The sequence below is a fragment of the Phaeoacremonium minimum genome, assembly GCF_000392275.1.
Source record: "Phaeoacremonium minimum UCRPA7 unplaced genomic scaffold PA7_03_scaffold_450, whole genome shotgun sequence".
Classification (NCBI taxonomy): domain Eukaryota; kingdom Fungi; phylum Ascomycota; class Sordariomycetes; order Togniniales; family Togniniaceae; genus Phaeoacremonium; species Phaeoacremonium minimum.
The window spans coordinates 282,318-306,662 of NW_006921352.1; the positions used below are offsets into that span (position 1 = coordinate 282,318).

Below are 24,345 nucleotides of genomic sequence, written 5' to 3' on the forward strand. Positions count from 1 at the left end.
TTCTTTAGCCGTTGACAGAGCGGCGAGCGCCGCAAAGACGCCTACAGTGATTGATCTCATCGTCACCTGTAGTTGAGTGTCCCGGACTGTATTTAATCTTCAAGAAATGCCAAGCACGACGACAAGACTTAGTATACGTCAATCGATTAAACCACGAGTCTAATAAGCCATTGCCAGGCTGCTTCAGATTGAAAAACCTTGCCGACGCCGCAAATTATTTTATAGTCGGCAAATGTATGCACCGTGCCGCAGACCAAGGATTCGACATTGGCAAGAGGATTTACGATATCACAAAAGCAGCTTGCGTGATATACAAATCTGGTAGGTGAGATTGAGCCCAGGCTGCAGCCAAGAGGACAGCTACCGTGATAACATATAGTGTATATATGCGGCGAACCGGCATTGCAAGCCTAGAGGCTTGGATAATGCTTGGAGAGTACTAGAGAATGGCAGTCGCGAAATCACGGGACGGCTTCGCGTGATAGACCAAAGCGGCAGGTGTGCCTTTGTTCCTGCAGCCAAGCCGGGCAAATAACAGGATCGACAGTATTTTCAGTCATACCAAGAGCGCAATGTAACCTATTTATCCCGAGAGTGCCGCCTCCGCACTTCAGAATGCCGGTGTCTCTATCGTAGCAATAAGCCCAAAGAGGCTGCTCGCAAGTTCTCAATTGATTCGAATCTAGCAGGTTACAGCATATTCGCGTTATGAACTCTTTTGAAGTTTACACAACTCTCTACTCTTCAACGGATAGAGGGTACCCCGTATAGTGAGCCTAGGCGAGCCGTGTCTTCAAAGTGTTCTCATCAGGATAACCGACAGCAGAGGGGATGATGACCAGCGTCTCCCAGGATCTGCTTATCTAGCCGACTTATCTAAGCTATGCGAACCTTTTGATACCATAAATCCTAGCTGTTGAAGTAGGTTAGTCATGTGCCTTCTCTTTCATTCACCGGGGATAGCTTCCCAATTATGCTTTCTACAACCCGTCCTCTACACACTGGAGACTGAGAAGCTTCGAGTTGTGATGAATGTTTACATGGACTGGAATTGGCACGAAAAAGGGCCGCATTCTGTTGTTCGCAAGAAGTGAATGTATGAAAGAACGTACAAGAGAAATAAATACTACCCCTGAAACTCTCATTTCTATATCCGTCAATCTTCAAGTCACCTCGGCCGTCACCAACGGTGTGCAAACAAAACAGTCACGCCACATGCCTATAATCCATTCTTGGGAGAGAGGAAAGCAGAAAGGAAATCAGGCACAGAACGCGACATTGGAATCAGTACCATCGGGGCAAGGCTTCAGGTAGTTTCCAGACGGTCCGTAGCCTTGAACCTGAATCAAAAACTGATTAGTATCGAACTTCGAGGTCCCTAGCGGAATAGTCCAGTGGTACGTGTATCCTGTCTGTGTCCGTACGGTGTCATTTAGAGGTGTCCATGCCCAGGTAGCGCCGTGTGTTACAGGGTCGAGGCTACCAGAGTATTGAAACAACTTCGTTCCCTCAACCATGTAGTGAGTGCAGACGTAGTGGGTACCATTATAGTTGATTGGCCAGGCGTGATCAGTCGTCAAGTCGCAATTCATTCCGCCGCCCCAGATGAAAAGTCGTACGAATGCATAAGGAACAAGAATGTCAGCATCATATGCAGATGAGTCGGGTGATGTACTATTTTTGACATTGGTCACGGTTTTACCCCCGTCAGGGAGGGCGGTTGTAGTCGCCGATGCGCTAGGTGTTCCCGGTAATTGAGTCCCGTCTGAAGCCAGAACAACAACCGTGAAGACGTAAGCGGTCCCCGGCGTAAGATTGCCAACCGTGACTCTAGTCATATTTCCCGGGAGACTCAAATAGTTTGTCCCACCGTTGATTTTGATCTGAATCTCGGCAGCTCCGTCCACAAGCGGCCATGAAAGACTAACTGAGGTGTAATCGAACGTAGTGACCACCAGAGATGTTGGTCCTGAAGCTGCCGTACCGTTTGGCCGCGGTCCGGCATTTCCAATCAAGACGCTCCCGCCACTGACGGCATTCAAGAGAGTCTGCATATACGTATCGTCTGGTAGAGTATCATACGGATTGTCTCCGCTATCATTGGTGGTCTCGATGTAGCCTGCACCGCGTTCCTGAGACTTGGCAGCAATTTCGCCTATCTGGTTCTGCGCCACACCATAGACGATATGCCATATCTTTCGAGTGTCTGTTGCGTTCCAGTCATTCGATTTATAATTAGTGGTATAGTCTATGTAGGGGCCTTCGAATGTCAACAGTGTGTCTGCACTGTTTTCAAAGCATTGCGGCATGGGGCTTCCTGGATTCAGTACTGTAAATGCCCCCGGATACTTGCGTTTGGTGTTATCGCTGATTTGGCGATAGACATCAGAATACGAGATATTCTTTCCGCAATCAGACCAAGCTTCATCGAAAAAGATTCCCCTAGTGTTGGGATAGAGCTGGTACCATAGATCTACATCTTCTTCGATTTGAGCGATCCAATCGGCGAGGTCTCGAGATCCGAGGCGGGTCGTGAAGTTATGTATGCTAAGGCCAAAATATCCGGTGCGAACATAGCCAATGACGGTCTTGCCGGAGTTTGTTGTGTCATTAATAACCTTAGCCCAGTCAACGTTCTGAGAAGTATCCGGTCCGTTGACAACGTTCGCAATGAGGACGCTTAGTTTGTTTTTGTCGTATGATGTGAGATTACTCCAGGCTCTCGTGTCAGTCGGAGGCTAAATCAATCGAAGTCAACAGCGTTATCTCTGAAAGTGTTCAAAAGGTAATTCCTCGATAAGAGAACCTCTGGCAGCAACCTGACTCACAATGTAGGATGCCCATGCAACCTGCTGTCCTCCAGGTGCCTGACGGGCTGTTGGCATCGACGATTGAGTAGATGCAGTCGCCGACGCGATCAAGGCATGTAATATCAAGTAGTAGCTCATTGTATCAATAACGGCGATAAATACAGTCTTTGGGAGGTATGAGGAAGAGTTCATTAGTTCAGGAGTTGAACGTTCAACAATTCTATGGCAAGCTGCTACTTATAGTCCTAGAACCTCCTGGTATACCAAACATTTACCGAATTCTCTTTACCAAATCACGTTGCTCAATCACAATAGAAGCATTGATATTATTATTAGTGCAACGTAGCAGAAAGAAGCACATGGGGCCGAAGTAAGAACGCAGCAGGACCGTCGGGGAGCATTTCCGTTGATGTGAAGTTTTACACCGGAGCCTAGTCTCGTGAGGCTGACAAGGACTAACAGCTACCAAAGACAAAATGGGGCTTAGCTAATATATCTATTTCCACGAGCGTCGCATAATTTATTTAGGCATCCAAGTGACTGATAGGTCCGGTTTGACTTCCGCCTCGGATCCACGTTCTCGGATCCAGATCTTTGAAGGCAAGGAACAATCTGACAGTGAGTATCCTTCAAGTAATAAAAGTTACGTCAGTAAAGTATCAATTGCTGGTTCCGGACGGCCGGATGAGTGGCGTGGTAGCCTTGCTGCAATTAATTGAAAGTCTTATTTGGTATAATATACCAAGACCATGTGCCAGAATGTGAATATACTCCTATCTTCATATGAAGTCTCTAGCAAAAACCAGCTTGCTTTTCTTTTGAATTGACAAAGAAGATGATGTTGTTAAGTATTGTCATTAGAAGAGTTCTAATATTCATTGATCATGGTACATTGAATCCTCTCAAGACTTCGAAATAGATCGCGAACTACTGAACACGTTCTGCTTGAGTCTGAATCAGATAGTTCATGCCTGCCTGTCTCCATGTGTCTGATTCTAAATAACCACCACCAGGGGAATCAGCATGGAAGACGAAGTTTTTCGACTTGCAGCCTTTTTCATAAGTCGACCAATGTGGCACACCGTCAATACCGTGCTTGTTAGGGTCTCCATGTGCCGCAAACGAAATCCACATGCGTGACATTGTATTTGCAAGCGCGTGATACGATTCCTTGGGACCGAGGACAATCGACAGTCCATTTTCAGGATTGTTGAACACAAATGGAAGATCAGAACTATGTTTGACCCCTAGGGCTGCCGAGCCGGGAGTTCCCACAAGGTCGGTATATGTGGCATTTGACCCATTCACGTATGGGAGCGTGTCGAAGCGATACGAGTAAACAGGCAAGCCAGCAGCCGCAAAGACCTGGCAGTCCTGACGACGTGGACTTTGGAAAAGAATATCGCCACCAATAGCGCAAACTCGCTTGTATTGGTAGCCGAGATCCTCAAAACGCTCGCTGCCAGTGCTGCCTGGAATGCCCTGCGTGGGATCGTCCGGGTACAAATCCAGGATTCTGGTCCATGAGTAGTTCGAAATAGTGTAACCCGTGCCGACGACAATTGGCGGACGCTTGACATCCTCATCTGTGTTGCGGTCTGTTGGCGCGAACGAAGTGGCATCATCAGTTGTGGTACCTGCTATGATAGGAACCTTGTAGAAGGCCCCGGCCGCCTTGGCAATGCTGCCAATGGTAGGTAAAAAGGATCCATCAACGGTAGGAAAGAAGACCAGGCCCGAGCTAGCAGCGACGTAATCTTCATATGACAACCGCCGGAGGCAGTCGAGTCGGTCAGGCACATCAGAGCAGTTTGCTCGAGAAAGTACCAACTCGTACATGGGTTGATGATAGTCTGTCCCGTTGTCTAGAATGAATTAGTTTCTGGGCCCATACAAGAAGCAAGAGGTTTCACTAGGCTGGGAGTTGGATGAGCCACTCTGCATAATAGCTGCGCGGAAAGGAGGTTTGCCATGGCCACCCCATGCACCCAACTGGAACCCAACAGCAGCACCACCCCTAGATGTAACCATATTAACACCTCAACTCAATTGGGTATTGTTAAAGACGTACGACGACTGGCCAAAGATGGTGACCTTCTCTGGATCACCTCCGAATGCATCGATGTTCTCTTGTATCCAATCCAACGCGCGTCGCTGGTCAAGAAGGCCTAGATTCATGTTTCCCGAGTTCTGTCACCCTTTTTTAGCTTTGCTCACCTGAGGCCAAAGCAGCGGACACTTACAACCATGTCACGTCCTCCCAAAAAGCCAAATGTAGCCTTCCGATAGTTTAAGCTAATAGCAATGATTGGCTCGCCCATCTCAACCGAAGTTTGCACAAGATAACTTAGATTGTAGGTGGGAGTATTAGTGGCTCCAGTCTGGAAGCCGCCGCCATATATCCACACTAACACGGGCAAGTCTTTGGACAGAATATACTTGGGCCTCACAATGTTCAGGGTAAGACAGTCCTCATTCATATCATAGACAGTGGGATCATCCATGCCTGGACATGTATACCCATATTGGCTTACTGACTTTGCTGTGAAAGTGGTATTGAGCGATTGAGGCGGTCTTAGTCGGAGTTGTCCAGTCGGTGGCTGAGCAAAGGGAACGCCCAAGAACGCTTCCTGTTTGAAAGATGGAAGGTCAATGCCGACATAGCTTCCGTTGACTGTCTTCACAGTTGAACCGGATTGTATTCCAAGAACAGCTGGGCACAGCGCCAACAGGCCTGGAAGCAAACGGCTAAGGGACAACATCGTCAATTAGATACTTGGCTTATCGTCAACTTCACATGTCCCAATTCGACGGATATGGCGACCTATTTATCAGCGATCTGCACCAATCTCCCATCGTCGAAAATAGTCGACTGATCAATGAAAGCAGGAGCTTATCGCGTCCAAGTGGGGTGATCACTCAGTTTAAGTCGAGACAAGTTAGTCTCGATAGCATTTCGCTTCTCGGGTTTGAAGTCTAACCGCCGCTATCACAACCCTATCAGTCGGCAACACCACATAGCTGATCTCATTTAAGTTGAAAATGATGCGAAAATAAGCTGCAACAGCTCTTGTTAACATGCAAATCGCTCAAAAGAGTGTACCGAAGTCTCATATCCATCTAGATCGCTACTCATTCATCGTGACAAAATGAGGGGACACCACCTCGAGACACATCAGACCCAAGGTGACGAAACACGCTTATCGAATTAAATGCACTAAGTAGTCCAGGTAAGTGGGAGTTCTCAGACACTAATTACAATCTGACTGCGCGTAATTTCAAACTCTAGAATTAAAAGTGATACCTACTGTATATTGAAGCTGCCGCAACTGGTCTGGTCTTCCCGTCGCGGCACTCCATTACTGGTGCGGCCTCAGCTCAGCTAGTGGAAGTCTAAGCCTACAGCTCGGGAGCCATAAGTGAGGAGATGGAAACTCCTAAGCCCCACGTCATTGGGGCTGGCCCTGTTCATTTGCGGCACAGACCACACCCCTGGGTGCTAGGGCTGAGGAGCCGTCTCGGTATAAAAGTCAATTCACCCCCAGATTCTTATACGGACCCGAGTCAAGTCAGCATCGTCTCACTTATTAAGCATCTTGTCCGAAATCACGTCTGTTTACCATCAATAATGGCTCAAATCCCGCCTCAAAACTTCTGGACAATCAGCCATGGCCTGGCAAGCCTGTCACCCGTCTTCCTCGGCCTGAACGCCCTCCTCCGTCCAGACTCATTCTACGACTTGCTCCAGGTCCAACGACCAAAGGAGCCCGCGGCACAAAAACTCGTTCACGCACAGATCTTGATGTATGGTGCCCGCGATCTTGCTGTTGGGCTTGCCTGTCTGGCATCATGGTACTCGGGCAACCAACAGACAATGGGACTGGTTCTGCTGGGAGCTCTGCCCATGGCTATAGTGGATGGATATGCCGTCCAGACGGCCGCTGGGAAAGGAGGGTGGATGCACTGGTCTTTCATTCCTGTGCTAGGTGGCATTGGTCTTGGTTGTCTTGGGTGGATTTGAAAGGCTGCTGGAATGCTGTTATGAAGATTAAAACACGTCACTATGTAAATCCACAACGGCATATTTTGCAGACTTAACAGCGAGAATCAACTGAAATCTCTCTTTGATGAGACACTCATATTATCACCGACTCTTGCCTCTGGATTCATGATTTTTGCGCATAGCATGGCAGCCGGCTGCCTACTCTCCGCAGTCATTCATAATCTTGCTCGGGCAATTCGTAAAGTCTATTGCTCCCATTGAATGATACAGCTTGTCTCCAACCTGAAATGTTGTTTTTGACCCAACAGACTGGCTACATTTCTGTTTCACGTGGCACTCGTCGTCTGGCTTTCCTATAAGGGGAAAAGGTAGGATTTGGCGAGCCGGCACCATCACCAAGACGGCATAGCGAGCGGGGGCTACGGTGGGGGCTGATAGCGCGTAAAATGAGGAGTAGGCTGGTAGGATCTCCTGATGCAGGGCTCCGGTGCAGATCTTTAACCCCTACCGGCCAATTCCCAACTGTCCGTCATTGCATCGTGAAACCCTGCTGTGTGTGGCCCCTGGCTTGTGAGATCCATGTGCATTATCACCAGGTAGTAATATATCCACAACCCCAGCCATGGCCGCCGAAGACCAGACCGCCGAAGCATCGCGCGCATCGGACGACACAGCGTCGCAGCAGCAGCCGCCGGCGTCGAAAATCCCGCAATCGGGCGCGATTCAGGGTAGCAATGTGGCCGGACGGGAGCCGCAAGTTGACTTTCAAGGTCGCGTATTTCCCTTCCCAAGCGATCTTGAAGTTGGGACGGATTCATCGGACGTGAGTGGGTCTTAGTCGCAGACAAAGGCTCAATTGACAACTCTTTAGCAAAGCACCCGCGACGATGATTCCGCAATTGGAGAGTCGGTCTTGTGAGTTACAGCGGCCATCATGCTATCATAACAGTAGTACTAACAATCCCCAGCGAGTCGACTGTGTCAATGAGATCGAGCATATACAACTACATTGAAGAGAATGGACGGACCTACCATGCTTACAACTCCGGCAGTGAGTAGTGACGGAACGGCTTTACGCGCTAAGGATCCCGTTGCTGACTCGAGCGAAGAATACATGCTACCGAATGATGAGAAGGAGCAGGATAGACTTGGTGAGCCAATTAGACATCTCATCGTTTGATGTGTGCTGAATGTATTAGATTTGCAGCATCACTCGTTCAGAATCATGTTAGACGGAAAACTGCATCTGGCTCCCCTTGCAAGACCACGACGCGTGCTAGATCTTGCAACTGGTACTGGTATCTGGGCTATAGAATTTGGTATAGTTTGAGCCTCCTCGGTCTATATAAGCCGTGTCTTGCTGACGATTATAGCTCAGGAGTATCCCGAAGCCGAAGTCGTTGGCACAGATCTAAGCCCCATTCAACCACAATAGTGAGTCATTTCAACTAGCATTCGAGTCTATACACCATCTAACCGCTCAGCGTTCCACCGAACTGCGTATTCGAAGTCGACGATGCCGAGGATGAGTGGAACTTCAGTCGGCCATTCGACTACATCCACGCCAGGGCAATCGTCACCTGCTTCAAAGACAACCGAGATATGCTACGGAAAATCTATGACAATCTCGAGCCTGGCGGTTATTTCGAGTTGCAGGATCCCTGCTTGCCGATGCTGAGTGATGATGGAACACTCGATGGCACTGAGCTTGGCGAGTAAGTTGCTGTCCAAGATTACCTTTGACAAGCTTATGGGCTGATTGACACTCTTGAAGATGGAACCGACTACTAGTCGAGGGCATGTCCCGTATTGGCCGAGACCTGAGCGGCAGCCAGCGATGGGGCGATTACATGCGCGAAGCAGGCTTCGAAGATGTGACGGAGCACCGTGTTTTTGTGGCTGTGAATTCGTGGCCACGAGGTCAGAAGAACAAGCTTCTCGGCGCCATCTCTCTGCAAAATTTGAGCGAGGGAATTGCATCCCTCAGTACGGCTGTCTTTGCTCGGGTTCTGGGGTGGAGCAAGGAACGTATTGAGGTGTTCCTAGCAGGCGTGCGAAATGATCTAAAAGATAAGAAGATCCATGCCTATGGAGTTGTATATTTTGCTTACGGGAGGAAACCGGGTGGGACAAAGGAGGAAACTTAACGGCGGGACTCGGGGTTGTATGCATGATTGGACGGCGATATGGTCGGGCTTACTTGGATGGTAGATGGCACTAAGGCACATATGACAGGGTTCAATACATAGTCGATGGCAACAATCAAAAGAATCGCTCAAGAACTCTTGTTAAAGATACAAGTATTGGTGTTACGGACCTAACCTATGCCATAGATTTTCTAGGATAGGAGGTCCTTCAGCTGACGCCGCAAAGTAGCCTCGCCTTCATCCCATCCCGGCTCTACCTTCGTCCCAAAATCAGCACCGTACTTATTGTTCTCATCAAAGATGGCAGCAGTGCCAAGCATGGCGTAGGCTCGACTATTGAGCCTGTCTTGCACCCCATTCTTTGTATCCTGATCCCAAAGCTCACGAGCTTTCTCGGCGAACCCATCAAGGGCCACATCAACTACTTTCCAGTCTTGGTCTGCAAGCTCCTCCTTGATGATATCAATCAGTTGGTTGGTTGACACAGTATGGCTGGCGAAAAACACAGGCTTGTTGCGGAAGAGCTCTGGTTGCTTGAGCACAGCCACTACCGCATCGCCTGTCATTGCGAGTCGGCTCATGCTATACTTTTGATTGCCAGATCCAAAGCGAGTGATTGTTCTGGTCTTCTTGTCAACCCAGAATCTCCCCACCTCAATCGCCCAGTCGTACCAAGCTCCAATGTGTATTGCTGTCCAAGACAGTGTAGCATCAGACTTGGCTAGAGTATCTGCAAGCTGTCGCTGGGCTTCGCGTTTTGGTTCGTAAATAAGAAGCTCGTCGACATGAGGATTGAAGGAGTCGGATCCAAACTCGGGGGTGATCAAATGTAATACACCCGCTGCCAAAGCTGCCTCAACGATAGCACTTTGGTGGCTAGCAGCGGCAGGGTTGAAGGCTTCAACCACAGCATGCTGGTCCTCGAATGCGAATGCTAGAGCCTTTGTGTCGCTATAGCTCGCCGTCTTCACAGTTACGCCGGAGTAGACGTTTGTCTTGTTTTCTGGACGCACAACGACGGTTACCGCGAACCCAGCTCGCACGAGTGCTGGTACGAGGACTTGGCCGAGGGTGCCGGAAGCCTAACATACAGAGACCAGATTAGTACAGACCTAAAAACGACGTATAACCTATGGATAATAGCTAGGTGACTTGACTTACACCAAGGATTGCAACATTCTTGATCTTAGTCATCTTGAAGTTCGACAATGGAGTAACGGGGATTAAATTAAGGCTGTTGAGGTAGGAGAGTATCTCTCACATTTTCTAAACAAGAATCAGACTCTTTATACTCAGTTCCAACTCGGGAATCTGCCATTAGATCCGTAGTAGAGTCTCAATCCCTTTCAATGTTGTGATATGTCAGTAAGGACTGTGACCCTGATAGAAGCCTCAACAGGTTAGGCCAGCAACTAAACATGGCCTAGTGTCAATAAAATCTCTAGTGTCGGCCGCTCCCCTGTAAAATAAACTGCGCCAGTTGGCCAATGAACCGAGTATTTTGGACCGAGGAATACCGACTGCTTCCTTTCGATATTCAGGGGGGCGGCCGAAGCTTCTACTCACCATCAACATCATTGCGCGAGATTTGAGACAACGTGTCTCGTGAGTCCATGATTGTTCGAGTACTCTGAGTGTAGTGTCATGATGGTGGCTCAGCCCGAATCATCCGGAAAAGCGGCACATGCGTGCGCGTATTGCCGAATTCGAAAACAAGGGTGTGATCGAACATTACCCAAATGCTCTCGATGTGCATCGTAAGCCGTTTTACTTTGAGATGATCTTCACTCGGGCTTAAGTTAATAACAGGTTCAGAAAATGGAGAAACTGCGACTATACTGCACTTGTTTTATTACCACCTCATCCTGATGCGAACCAATGGAGAGATTATGTTGACCATGGCCCCTGTGGTTATGATTTGTCGTCCCAGGGGCAGTCCGCCCTTCTACATGTAGCATCTACATATGTAAGAACCATTCCAGGATCAGTGCAAAGGTTCACACAACTAGTTTCTGAGATATTGGGTCTATTCGATGTAGCGACCTCCTCCTTGTTGGACGAATATCAACGCTGTATTCATACTTGGCTTCCTGTACTTGATGTATACACAGAGTCGGGTATAATTCCGAGCCACCAGCAAGCCAGAGAGCCTGAACACGCGCTTTTGTTATTATCCCTTCATCTAGTGATCCGCCAGCCGTGTGGTCATCCAGATCATATCGGTCGGAACATCCTTTACATCACGATAAAGCAACTTTTCGGGACCATGCAGATACATCTAAGCGCTGAGAAAACAGTACATCTGATTCAGACCGGCATGTTCATAGCTCTGTACGAGTGTGGTCATGGTTTACCTCGGTCTGCATATGCGACACTTTGCTCTGTCGTCGCTATGGAGCAACTGAATCTTGGCGGAATGAAAGGCAGAGACGCTTTATCCTTAACCAACACATCTCTCTCTCTACATGGGTCAATTCTCATACTTGACAGGTGAGACGCACACTCGGCAAAATAATGTTAACCCTTGCTAAGATACTAGGATGATTGCATTATCTACCATCACATACCAAACACCACTCGTTTGCGACCATTGGAGTCTGATTCAAGATGTGGTACAGCAAAAGACTCCATTCGGCTTAGACGAAATGGCACCAGGGTCGAATGGAAATGACCAGAAGTTCATCACTACATGCCAGGTGTCCATCATGGCTGGTCGAGCATTAGACTATATTCATAGGACTGGGACGAATTCCCTACCGCGTGAAGACTATACCATAATTGACGATGATATGAGAGCTCTTGTACAGAATTTGATAAACCGAGAGGGTAGCCATGGCTGGACATTTTGCGATTCCATCGCCATGGCTATAAGGTGAGGTCTAACGCCAATCGTCTCCCCATTCTGAATTTTTCAACTCAATGTCTTTCTTAGCTGCGCTCTTGTCCTTCACGAAGCTCGAGCTCGCCAGATCAACGCTCAACTGGACTCAAAAGAGGGCATTGCACTACAGTCATCCCGTCGCATGCTTTGGGACATGTGCACTTTAGCCATAGATACGATCCAGGGTCACAACGTCTTGCATTACTCGTTCGTCGGAATGTGCTGTGTCTTTCGAGCTGCTATTATCTTTCTTGACACTTCACTGCCAGAAGACCGAGCGTCGGATCAAGAAAAGGTTAACACAATTTTACCTACGCTGCGAGTTTTCAGCCAGCGATGGGCGGTGGGAGGTGAGTGCCTTGTCCAGTATCCATTGTCTTGTTAGGATCAATTAAATCCGTGCTTAGCTTATTATCTCAACCACATTCAAAACTCCTTAATGTATATCGAGGAATGCGATGGCTGAGAAGGCAGAAAACGTAAAGATGAAGAATCTCTGCCTACTTCGGGTGGACGGGGTTCTCGGCTACGGCATAAACATGCACTCGCACTTGAGTATCATTCGTATAGCCATTTAGAGCCGTTGTGCAATCAGCGATAAGGGTCCTAAAAACGACTACCCGGACTGTGAGAGTATTTTTTTGTACCTGGCCATGCGCCCAAACGGTCGCGTAGAAGCATTGCAATTTGTTGCTATGAAATCGGCATTGGAATTATTGCTATGCACGCGGCACAGCAGCACAGCGGCATAGCAATTTGGCAGCAAGCATCGCTCTGTTCATGTTGCAATCCAGCCACGTCGATGCCCCCCACCACAGTGCATCCTGTAAGCTACGAAGCGGCATCGCTGAGTCTGTGTGGAGTTATGACGGAAGAATGGCAACCAAGGATGCTCGGAGACACGTCCAACTTCAAAAACAAAATGAAATGCCATCAAATTTCAAGTGTTGGTCGGCTCCTGAGCCTAACTGGCAAAGTGAAGGGAGGGATGCGATTGCGTACTCCTTTCTGACTTCACTTGACTGCGACCCGCAGGTCACTGCAGGTGCCTGAAAGGAAACTTCGACCTCAGTGTGACGTAAAGGAGTAGCGCTCCTCTTGACAAGGTCGGAGTCACCATTATCTCCTTTAAGAAGCTAGCTCCGCCCTTTCACCACATCTTTACTAGAGGATACCTGCCGTATCAACGCTCTTGTGCGATGATCTTCTTATCTTAGGCGCCGTAAAAGTCTTGGTCTACGTAGCACAACGTTGTCTGAATAATCCTGTTTTGGACACACTCGCCCTTCGGTCGCTCTTAAGCGGCGCCTCCCGTCCCGCCGCATCGGGACGCCCGCCGAGCCGATGTGCCTTTCAAATCATTGTATCCGTGCTTCTCACTCTAAAAGAGTCGCTTTCGAGCAAACAGCAACGAGTATGTTAATTGACTACCACCGGCATCTCTCTATTCTAGGTCAATTGACGCGTGATAGGCTCCATTGACATACGAAGTCGAGTACTAGGGCCTGCTCGTCTCTGACTGTGTGAGTCGCATCATCTGCAAATTGATGCGTGGTGTGCTTGTACAGTGCTAAAGTTGCATTGTGTAGGAGTCCGATTTATCGTACCAGCGACCCTCAATCGAAGACGACTTCGACGAGCGACGTACGTGACGATAACAATTGCCTAACACGGGTTACCCGGATACAGCATCGCAAATATGCCTTCTGATGGGATGGGTCACGACCTGCGTGAGCTCTGGGATTACTTCCTCGTTAAGTTAGGCGGTGCTTACTATAGAGTGCGACCGATGAGAAAGGCCGACGACCGGCATGACGGGAAGCGGTACTGAAGTTTTCTGGGACAAATTTTGCGTTATTTGCTGCGGCTCTCGTCGGTGAGGCCGCTATAAGATACCACTGAGCGAGTATTAATTGAACTTGAACAAAGCACCGGGGCTGAACATCTATTCCTAGTTCATTGTTGCAGGTGATAGTCCACTGTAGATATGACAAAAGATGGCTTTGATGGGAAATTGACGGTCGCGCTTTGAAACGAGCCACGATCGCGTAGGCTCCCAATAGGGCTTGAAACGAGAAGTCAATGAGAAGCTGAAGGATATTACGGGCGATTGTATTTGATCATTCCTTTACAAATGATGCCGAAGTGCTTTGCGCATTATGTTCCAATGCCGCGTCCTGTGTCGGCCAACGGCCAACGGCCAGCTTCCCCGACAATTAGGTCGGCCACTTATAAGAAAGCTAGCATGCCGAAACCCCGGCGCTCTCCGTATGCCGACACTCGGCAACATGCACCTGATATCAATGCTGCAGTGTCAGGCTTAATCGTGTTATACAAGGCCTTCCACACATCCTAGAATTTCCCAACCCATTATAGCATTTGGCAGGAGTCCGTCGATCCGGTTCAGATCGGAAGACATATACCGGAAAAGATGGCCGATCCGACAGCATCCCTTATCTCAGTCACCGGGAGCTCCACCCGGCCGATATCTATATTGCTTATCAACCCTAATTGTACTCCGTCAATGACAGCCGGATGCCTGAGAAGTATTGAAGACACACTACCGCCTCATGTCACCGTGCATGGATTTACTGCGCCACCAACCGGGCCCTCCGCTATTGAGGGCCGTGCTGATGCCGTCCTCTCGGCGGCGGACTGCTTCCGGGCACTAGTTCCCTTATTGAACATGGGAAAGTTTGACGCCTGCCTCGTCGCGTGCTTCAGCGCTCACCCCTTGATTCCCATGTTACGTGAAGAGTTCACCGTCCCAACCATTGGGATTATGGAAGCCGCGCTGTATGCCAGCCGCATGTGTGGCGACAAGCTCGGCATCATCACCACCGGTCAGCGCTCGAAGTTCCTGCATACAGATTCAATTGCCCTATCATATGGTCTCGGCGCATTCAGCGCCGGCTGTGAGGCGAGCGATGTCAGTGTACTAGAACTTGAAACGAAGCCGAAGGAGGTGGTGTACGCCGGGCTAGTGGCAGCGGCGAAAAGGCTGGTTGAAAAGGGTGCAGACTGTATTTGCTTGGGATGTGCGGGTATGACGGAAATGCAAGAGGTGTGCCAACAGACTGTTAACATGGCCGAAAGGGAGGTGATGGTGGTGGATGGTGTGGCAATGGGGGTACAATTCCTGATTGGTCTGGTGAGGGAAGGTCTAGGCACTGCCAAGAGAGGAAGCTATAGGAGCTCTCTGGTTGGAAGGCAGAAGAGAAGTCAGAATTGGATTTGACATAAAGGCGACTCTTGGGTCATATTATTTGCAACACAGAAGCCAGTTTCTGGCTCACGACACACAGGTGTAACACAATATGAATTTTCAATCTGAGTACTACCTTATACTTTCTAAAGTGTCAATCTGGCAACCATCACTAGACTACCGCGGTTCTCACGACGTACTCTACGGTGCCTTTAGACGCGATAAGGCAAAGCAACCTCTCCTGGGGCGTTATAGCTGGGGACCTTCATCTTCAAATCATCACCAGAGTAGCCCAGATCTTCGGCTACCAGGACAGCAGCCTTCTCGCCAATGAGCAAAGCAGTCGAGTAGCTAAAGAAAGGTTAGATGGCAGTGAATGTTACCAAAGATGAGTCGACTTACGTGTTGCAACCAACATTATCGGGGCAGATACTGAGATCCGCAACCTTCAGACCCTTTACTCCATGGACATTGAGGCGTTCATCGAGTACACCGTGCTTGACAATGCTATTGCCCTCTTTAGGCGCCATTGAACAAGTGCCTAGACTGTGCCAGGTGCTTTCGACGTGTCTCTTGACCCACTCTTCAACTGCCTTAATATCAGACTCGCTGTACTTCAGCTCGTCACGGACATCATGCTTGTTGGAGTTGAGAATATTCACGGCCGCCTTCTTGTCCGCCTCAGGCAGATATGTCGACCAGCTACCGTGAGTGATACCAGCGGTAAGATTGCCTGGAAGAGCATAAGCCTTGGTAGTGGCCAAATCCATATCATGAGCACGAGCAGGCGAGTCATAATCAAAGAAGGGATGCTATTTTGAGTTAGTGTTATAGGTCCCATGGGTTGACGATTGCATAGGCTTACCATAGTTTCAACTTCACCAGCGTAAGCATCCATGCGGCGGGCAGTCTCACGAGACTTGATATAACCCCAGACCATCGGAACCATGTCACGCTCATCATTCATAAATCCCGCATCAAAGTCAGGTAGGTCATACGGGTCAGCACTCTTGATGTGAGTACTGCCTCGGGAGAAGGGATACTCCAGGAAGTGGAACATGGTAAAGAAGTTTCCAGGTGGCCTGATTCCTCATGAGAATGATAAAGTGAAGGATTACATATATCACTTACATAAGCATATGGTCACCGAACCAGCCAGCAATGACACTGTAATGCATCACCGGCTTGTCAGGCTTCTTCTCGAAATATGACTTCCAGCCATCTTTGAAGTGGGGCGTAGGCCAAGATTCGAACTCTTTCAATTCTGCTTCAGTTGGGCGGACCTTGACGCCAGCATCAATACCGTTAGTGGCGAGTGGCCCCGTTCCTTTCAAGTTCCATTCATCAAACACCCCTATCTAGATGTCAGCATCTACTCACAACGTCAAGTCGAGCAAACGAGTGTAAGCTTACTCTTCTGAACCTCAGGGTTGCCGCGAACGAACTCGTCAAAGCTCTCAGTCTCAGGCTTAGCACGATAAACTGAGAATGTTAGGTAGTGGTCTTGGAAGTTCAGTCCAACTCCTGGGAGGTCCACAATTGGCTTTACTCCTACGGCCTCCAGCTTCTTCGGGTCACCAATTCCAGAGCGCTGGAGAATGAGGGGCGACGAAAGAGTTCCGCCGGAAATAACAATCTGCTTGCGTGCTCTGAAAGTCCGTGTCTTTAGCTGGCTGGGATGCAATGGCTTTGTTGGCACTGTCTGAACTCCAACGGCTCGGCCGTCCTCGATGATTACCTTGTCGACCTTGGTGTTGCAGGCCAGATAAAGGTTATCGTAATTAGACCGAGTAGAGTGAATATAGGCATGAGCGCTATCGCTTCGACGCCCGGTATCTCGATTAATCCACTTGAGCCAATGCTCAGCGCCGTGGCCAGTGACCAGATCTTGAAGATCATCAACTGTTGGAATACCCTGAGACTCCGTGGCCCTAAGGAAGTCTTCCTTGATAGGATACGTGTAGTTGCCAAATGATACTTTAATTGGTCCTTCGAAGCCGTGGATATCTTTATTATGACAAGCTCGCTGGTAGGTCTCATGCTTCTGCATCAATGGCAGCAGCTCCTTGGTGGTCCAGCCTTTTGCCTGGAAGTCGTCATAGTCGGATGCAGATGCCCGCGTGTACATCATAAAGTTGATTGAAGAGCCACCGCCGAGAACATGAGCGCATGGAACGACTGCCTTTCGCCCAGCCAGCCACTTGGAAGGTCGAGACTCATAAAAGGATGCAGTCTTGGAGTCCAGCTTCATATTCCGCGGGTAGATGCCAGGTCGGAAGACCCATGGGTTATTGAGATTATTTTCACCAGCCTCAATCAACAGGACCTTTAGATTATGGTCAAGGTTGGCCAATCTACGACTTTGAGCACAAATGTCGTTCCAAAAGCAGTGAAGATATTCCTACCTTCCAGCCACAACACACCCGCAGCTTCCGCCACCACACACGATGATATCGAACTCATCTGGCAGTGTGCTTTGATTGGAGGAGTACTGTGTACCGCTTGGGTTATCTCCCATCTTGATATCTCTGTCCAGAGCTGATATATGAAAGTAGACCAAGATTGTTGATTGTTGATTTGGATGCTACCCCACAGGGTTGGCTTCTCAGCAGGGCCTCCTTAAGTAGGCCACTGGGCTCATCAAACCCTTCGAAATACTCACACTTTCATCTCAAATACCGAGTCTACTCCGTTGAGCTTAATAGTAGTTGCTCGCTCAATCAGTCAGGGATTATCAACACCATCCATAACTGCAAGCCCCTCTCCCGGAAGTTGCGGGCACCAATGGCACCTGCATCCTGAAGGTCATCTGAATTGATCCAAACACTGCTCCTCAATCCTGCGTTCGTTGATGTAGGAGATACGGGCGATCTTGTGCATAAAGGTTGCCTGGTGGGAGGGGAAGCTCTTGTCCAGGAAGCCATGCCAAGGACCATGTGCGGAGTTTCAGGCTATCAAAGGTTGCGGCAGTCCTCCTCTCAGGTGGTCAGCACTGAGATGAACATACAACGTTAGCAATTGATTATAATCTGTTCTCAACCATTCAATCGAGTGCACAGTATTAGTCATCTGGTTCAGCTCATCATGCCAAAGGTTGAGGCATTCAACCATCTCAAACTCGAGGCATTGGAGCCAACTGATGGCGGATATGCGTGAAGCTACATTTCGCGCTTCTCAGTATTACACCCGATGGTACAATACCCGCTCAATGTTCGATGCAGGTTGACGTCGCCAGCCATGACGAGACATGCTGCGCCTCGCGAAGCAAAGCAATTGATGCGGGGTCATGATTGTGATTGATGGATGATTGGCACGAGGACCAGCGAAGTTGGCTGCTCAGAAAACTCAACGTGAACTACCGAGAAGAACGTGTTATGATATTGGCTTGTCCTGCAGTGGAGTACGCGTTCTCCAACATCGAAGATGCGGAGGCTCTGCATCAAATATGCTGACCACCCCACCCCTGTCTCCAAGTCCGGCCAGTTCCCGGGCCAGTGAAGATCTCGATCTCTACACCCCCAGTTCAGTGCGTTTCGTGCTAATGCACCCCAGACGCCGCGGTACACGGTCCAAGTGCGGGGGTTCGCACCCGGTCAGTTCTCCTTCGATCCGACGACGCCGGGATTGCAAGCTTGGTGGCTCGTTTCATCCTTTACCTCCCTCGAGGAGTGGTGCAGTAGGGAGGGGAACGCATTTCAATGGCTGAGCAACCTCCTCTCCGGCATGCCTCTTCGGTACATTTGATATCATGGACGAATCAACAATCCTTTCGCTTTAATTCGAGGATATCAAGAACGTCCAACATGCATTCCGACTTATCCAATACACATCTGGCTCTGCAGTGGAACCCACCATACATTTCAAATTGCCCGAGAGTAAACGACGGATACTAGATTAAATCCCGTGGCATTTCCATCCGCCCAACCGTTGGAAAGGGTTTCGGCTTCGCCAAAAGGGGCAAAAGCAGTACCTTGTGGGGTGAACACAGTTTGCCATGACGTAATCTTGGGATACCAATGAGTTGAGATGACACCCCTCGCTGTCTACGTGACTATAGCAAGTTGCTAGAGTATGCCAGGACTCTATTTCAAAAGTTGTGGTTTATCATGCTTGAAAGACGACCTGAGGAGTTGCCTGTTACCTCCCATTTCCGTGACCTAGCATGAATGATGATGTTTTTTTATTTGAATCATCTACCTGGTTTACGGCTCTATTTATTTAGATACAGGTGCTGGATGACGGGGATTCACCATGATTTAAAGTTTGATCTCGGACATGACGGCATCGGCATAGCTAGGCGGAACCTCAGAGTGAACCGATGCGCTGCTACTTTCCCCGCTGACAGAATCAGCATCTTTAGCATCTTTAGCATCTTTGCCCTTGTCAGACTCTCTCTCCTTTGCTAATCTCTGCTCATTCCCATCCATTCCAGCATCAACCTCCTTGCTTTTCCATTTGCCGCCGTTCTTCATTTTCTTGAGATCCTTGTCTTCACTGTCTGGCGGCATAGGAACTGGATTCTTCAGTTGGCGTGTTTGTTGTCTTCTTCTAACAATAAGAAATCCGACTATCAAAGCAATAAGAGCCGCGCCGGCGACTGCACCCACACTGGCTCCGATGACAAGCGAAGAGTTGCGACGACTGTGAGTCGGGGCTCCCGTCGGATGGCTCGGAGTTGGCGTAAAAGTCGGAGGCATGATACCTCCGCCGCCAAAACCTGAACTCGTGGGGGTGGGAATCACGGTAGGTGAGACCAAGTCAGACTCGGCACATGCACCCCAGGATCTGGGATTACTTGTCAAACGCACATATACACACTACACATCGATTGGACAATGTTAGCCAAGCTATTTGTAAAGTTCACAAACAACCTACCTGGTCCATGCCGGCGTCAAGGTCCGCATTGTTCAACCTGAAAAGCTCCACAGCAAGGGTAGCATTCATGCCTTCCAGGTCGACGTCTTCGGGCAGGGTTCGTTCCAGCGGAGACTCATACGCCTCCTTTGTAAGGTTTATTGCGTAGTTTCCCAGGTCGTCAAACTCAGGCGTGCAGTAAATGCCAATGTTCGCGTTAAAGTTGGTCGCGTTCCAGTACTTATACCGAATCATGAACCAATTATCCTGGCCAACAGTTTGGTTGCCGTTGAACTGGCCGAGGGCGTAGGACATGCCCCAGCCGAGCTCGCGCCCATTGCGTTGGCCTGGACTGGGTGTTGAGAAGTTGAATTGAAGTTGCCCACCTATAATAGGGAAATCGATTCGCTCAACATTGTCGGGGATTGGCACATGTGCACAGGGATATGTAGAGTCTGCCGCTTCGTTCGAGTTCGTGATGGGAATTTCTCGCTCCGCTTGTACTGGTGGCCATATCAAGTCGATCCGCGGGATGTTGAGAAGCCAGGCCGAGCCGAGAGAAAAGAGAAGAGACCACGTTGAGAAAATCATCGGAGCCGTCACTGTTGCTTGTTTGGTACTATAGTTCTTGCATTCTCTACAGCCTAGAGTATCACAGTCGTAATTTCATCCAAATCTCAAGGTGACCAAGGTTTTGCATTTGATAGAAGCGGGGGAGCTGTTGTTGCCTGATTGACAGGGGTAGGTTGATCGTATTTATGTGGTGAGATGGCACAGGCCAATCATTTGCTGGCTTTGGGCCAAGGCCAGCGCACTTACACGCTAGACAACCTTTTAGTTAGCTTTATCTTCCTCCAGGACCGCTCTCATCGTCGCATCGACATTGGTGAATGAATTCGTGAGAAGGTAGGAATTAGGGTAGATAGCCACTGATCAATTAGATGAATACAAGTATCAGGGCCAAATCCGAAATATCGCGAGCGTGTGTTTAATTAGAGTAATCCAATCAATGAAAGTTTGGGTTAGGCCACCTTAGCGGACCTCTACAATTTTAAGCTGAATACTCTATCTCCACTAACATCCAAGCTTCTCTCTGTTCGGGCTTCCTGAAACACATAAATATTCACGCAGCTCACTCAGTCTTGCCAATATATTGAGAAGTCTCCTGTTCCTAGAGGATTAGCCCATTCTTACACGAACAGTTGCTCCCCAATCTACTAATTATTTGTCGGGTCGGCTCAAGAGCGAATGCCTCCACGCCCCTTTCCCACGCTATGACTACGTGCCACGAGTACATAACAAGAAAATCGCCAATTCAGCGTGCGCAAAGATTTCTACAGCCTCGAAGGATCTAGGCTTTGAGGTTTCTTAATTTTACATTTGTTGTATACGATGCTGTCGTCTCTTCCTTCCTTATTGTTGTTGTTGTTGTTGTTGTTGTTTGGAAGCGATAGAGGGATCAAGACTAAAAGCCTTTTACTGGCACAGCCACTGATTAACAACGACCAGAATTCAGAGTATATCTATGGGAATAAATCAGATGGGAGACAGTCATCAGAAAGAACCAGCTCTTGCCAGTCATAATATTGTCAATATAAGCCAGTATGCAGGCGCCTATATCACGGGACTGCTACTCTACCTACTCACCCGGCCTGGTAAGAATAATACACGCTTCTAAGTTACTTCTCTAATCTAGCTCTCCCCAACATCCCCTCGTGCCACGATTGCAGCCTTATCATTGATTTCTTCTAGCAAGCCACAAGCGTAACCAGAGGAAAGTCGGGCGTCCCATGTCGATAATTTAACCAATGTACTGGACGATGACATTGGATCCAGAAACAGAAGACGAGGTGAGGACCTTGTTGTTCTGCTTGATATCAATGATAGTAGCACCCTGAGGTCCGACACTGCCGCTAGCGGTCGTCGCAGTATTGCTGGTGAAAGTGACAGTGCCGAAGTTGGCAAAGGGAACCAGGGAACCACCCGACGAGAAGTCCTCAACAATCCATTCGGCGTTGAGCTCCTGCAGGGCGCGAGACTGGCCGGAGAAAGAATGTGTCACCTTCTTGCCGGTGGTCAGGTTTTCGACGACAGCTGTGCCGGCGGTCGTGCTGGTGGCAGTGACGCTAAAGGTTTGATTGGTGTCAGCTCGTTGCCCTAACTTGGTAAATTCAAGGGGTCTGAAATTATAGCTACTTACGTGGTGCGGATGGTGTCGCCAGCGGAGATGCCAAAGCCGCTGAAGGTGTAGGCATAGTCGGGGTACCACTCGTACCAGGCATCATACGACACACGGCCGTTCTGAACATAGAAGTCGACGCCAGTCTGAAGAATGGAGTTCTGGGCAGTATCGCCATCAATACCAACCCACGCAGACGCAGCATATTCAGTGCTGCTGCTGCCACCTGTGGGGGCTTTGGGTGTAGGCACGACAAAGGTGCCCGTGACGGACTTGTAGCCAGAGCCGATGAGCACAGCACCAGCCCAGTTCGAGCTGTACTCCTCGTTGGTGTTGTTGACCGTCTCAAGCTCATCTGTTCCCGGAGAGTTGATGACGGGGAAGCGAGGCAGGCTAGAGCCGCTACGAGCAGTAACAGCAACAGACTCGCGCTTCGCCCAGCGGGCACGGCGTTCTTCTGTGAACCGAGCGCCAAAGACAACGCTTGTATAGAGCAGAGCGCTGGTGATAGCAGTGAACTTCATGGTGGCTGTGTGGTAGTCTGAGGAGACGGGCTGTAGGAGTAGCTAATAGCTATATAGTAGAGAACTAGATCTTGATATCCTAGAATACAGATAGAGTAGATAATCCACTGGGAGATGAAGAAGCCTTTATACTTGGCCTTCTACGATTGATCTATGTTGCTAGATTATTCAATTCTAGCATTTGCCATTCTCAACCTCGTCTTTGAAGTTATTGCGAATAGTCGACGACATAGTCGCCATTTCATACTCCTTATAGAGTCATCGGGGCCACACTACTATTCTGGAAGGTTGCATTCACGAATGTGCCTCAGTTGGCCCAGTTATAAGGCATGTGAACGGGCATTAGGTTTCTATGCGAAGCAGAACTTCAAGCTCTTACTCTCTCGTGAGAGAGATAGAGGAGGGGTGGTTGTCGCTTTGTCGAGTCAGTATCAGTCAGCATGGTTGCGTGCAGGAAGAGCCATAGAAGCATATTGTGGCGCTATCTGAATACAGAATGGCGGGTTGCCAAGCATCCCAAAGCAACAATGAGTGCTGAGCCAAGTGAGCTTGGTCGAAACAGTCGTTTAAATAAGCTTTACAGGCGTACAGAGGCGCTTTACGTTGTTCAGCCGCCCGACCTCAATACCGACAGCGCTGTACTATGGAGATCTTGATCGGCATATGAAGGCTAAATGAAGGACAATCAGTCGTGATAGTCTCTTCTTGTGGGGTATTAGGGTGTCTATCATGTGTTACGGTACGCGAATATTCAGACGAGGGAACGTCTGAGGCGATGGCCAATAAGGCTTCCTACCCCAACAACAGTTAAAGTCCATATCAGACAGAATTCGACTTGAACGTATTTTTGAGTGAAAAGAATGACCAGTCCTTGTGCAGGATCGGATGACGAATGGAGGGATCGGCAAATCGTCCACCACTACCAGTGAAGCATGCAGGTCTTTCTTGCATGTAGACCCAGTTCGTCAGTCTGAGCCAGCATCACGTAATTCTCCACTACCGCCACAACTGCTAATTCATTTACCTGCAATAGGCAGGTCACCCCAATTGGGAAGGTTATATAGCTCGAGGCTGGCCAAAGGACTGTACAGCGACGCACGGCGGGAACACCCGCAATCGTCTTGAAGACTGCCGTGATACTCAAACCACCCATCACTCAATGAATGCCAAGATGTCATTATCTCGCAATAAGACGCCTACGCGGCGCCAATGCACAAAAGAAGCAAGTCCTACATCGACAAAGCGCTTGCTTGTTGATAATCTTTTATACATGTTCCTTGCGCGAAAATCACAGACTTACAGGTATCTTTTCAACTTTAGACCGTAGATGAATGAATTACAAGTCGTGATACTATGAAGCGCTATCATGTAGCCCGATCATGTCAAGAACTCAAGGTCTATGGAAATAGAAAACATTCAGTTGCACATGAGGTAATTCTATTGGATCCCCGGGACCCAGTAAAGTTTCTCAACTCTATTCATGCTAGAAGTGTACCTAGTAGCATTCGTAGTCCGCATAACTGGACTTTGACTTAGGCTCCAGTGGCACTTGCGTATTTTTGTCATTGAGAGATGGAGACTGAATTCTATCAGCTTCAACTTGATCAATTGGAATACTGAAATTCTCGTCGTCAATCCAAGCCGGTGTTTGCTCTGCCATCGGGGGCACTGGCATTGGTTCATGGATTTTTGGAGGTAGGCCTTTCCTCTCAAATGTAGCAAACGTGTCGGGCAATTTGTCG

At 48.9% G+C, this 24,345-nt stretch overlaps 6 protein-coding genes across 6 annotated transcripts; 1 reads left to right on the forward strand and 5 right to left on the reverse strand.

Moving 5' to 3' along the window:
• Nucleotides 1-3,737: 3,737 nt before the first annotated feature.
• On the reverse strand, nucleotides 3,738-4,649 carry UCRPA7_6112 (putative carboxylesterase family protein; the record flags this gene model as incomplete). The annotated part of the gene is made up of 1 exon (XM_007918653.1): nucleotides 3,738-4,649. One exon carries the CDS (start codon nucleotides 4,647-4,649, stop codon nucleotides 3,738-3,740), a length of 912 nt encoding a protein of 303 aa, XP_007916844.1.
• A 2,786-nt stretch (nucleotides 4,650-7,435) lies between these two features.
• Nucleotides 7,436-8,960, forward strand: UCRPA7_6113 (putative methyltransferase domain-containing protein; the record flags this gene model as incomplete). The annotated part of the gene is made up of 7 exons (XM_007918654.1): nucleotides 7,436-7,636; nucleotides 7,685-7,728; nucleotides 7,782-7,864; nucleotides 7,923-7,964; nucleotides 8,187-8,247; nucleotides 8,298-8,528; nucleotides 8,588-8,960. The coding sequence occupies 7 exons, from the start codon at nucleotides 7,436-7,438 to the stop codon at nucleotides 8,958-8,960; spliced, it is 1,035 nt and encodes a 344-aa protein (XP_007916845.1).
• Nucleotides 8,961-9,151: 191 nt separating this feature from the next.
• On the reverse strand, nucleotides 9,152-10,154 carry UCRPA7_6114 (putative oxidoreductase - protein; the record flags this gene model as incomplete). Its single annotated transcript, XM_007918655.1, has 2 exons — nucleotides 9,152-10,042; nucleotides 10,122-10,154. 2 exons carry the CDS (start codon nucleotides 10,152-10,154, stop codon nucleotides 9,152-9,154), a joined length of 924 nt encoding a protein of 307 aa, XP_007916846.1.
• Nucleotides 10,155-15,258: 5,104 nt separating this feature from the next.
• UCRPA7_6115 (putative alcohol oxidase protein) lies at nucleotides 15,259-17,564 on the reverse strand (the record flags this gene model as incomplete). Its single annotated transcript, XM_007918656.1, has 6 exons — nucleotides 15,259-15,397; nucleotides 15,449-15,858; nucleotides 15,912-16,128; nucleotides 16,178-16,400; nucleotides 16,460-17,400; nucleotides 17,452-17,564. 6 exons carry the CDS (start codon nucleotides 17,562-17,564, stop codon nucleotides 15,259-15,261), a joined length of 2,043 nt encoding a protein of 680 aa, XP_007916847.1.
• A 1,738-nt stretch (nucleotides 17,565-19,302) lies between these two features.
• Nucleotides 19,303-20,491, reverse strand: UCRPA7_6116 (hypothetical protein; the record flags this gene model as incomplete). Its single annotated transcript, XM_007918657.1, has 2 exons — nucleotides 19,303-19,544; nucleotides 19,918-20,491. The coding sequence occupies 2 exons, from the start codon at nucleotides 20,489-20,491 to the stop codon at nucleotides 19,303-19,305; spliced, it is 816 nt and encodes a 271-aa protein (XP_007916848.1).
• Nucleotides 20,492-21,701: 1,210 nt separating this feature from the next.
• UCRPA7_6117 (putative acid proteinase protein) lies at nucleotides 21,702-22,603 on the reverse strand (the record flags this gene model as incomplete). Its single annotated transcript, XM_007918658.1, has 2 exons — nucleotides 21,702-22,026; nucleotides 22,101-22,603. 2 exons carry the CDS (start codon nucleotides 22,601-22,603, stop codon nucleotides 21,702-21,704), a joined length of 828 nt encoding a protein of 275 aa, XP_007916849.1.
• Between the last annotated feature and the right edge of the window lie 1,742 nt (nucleotides 22,604-24,345).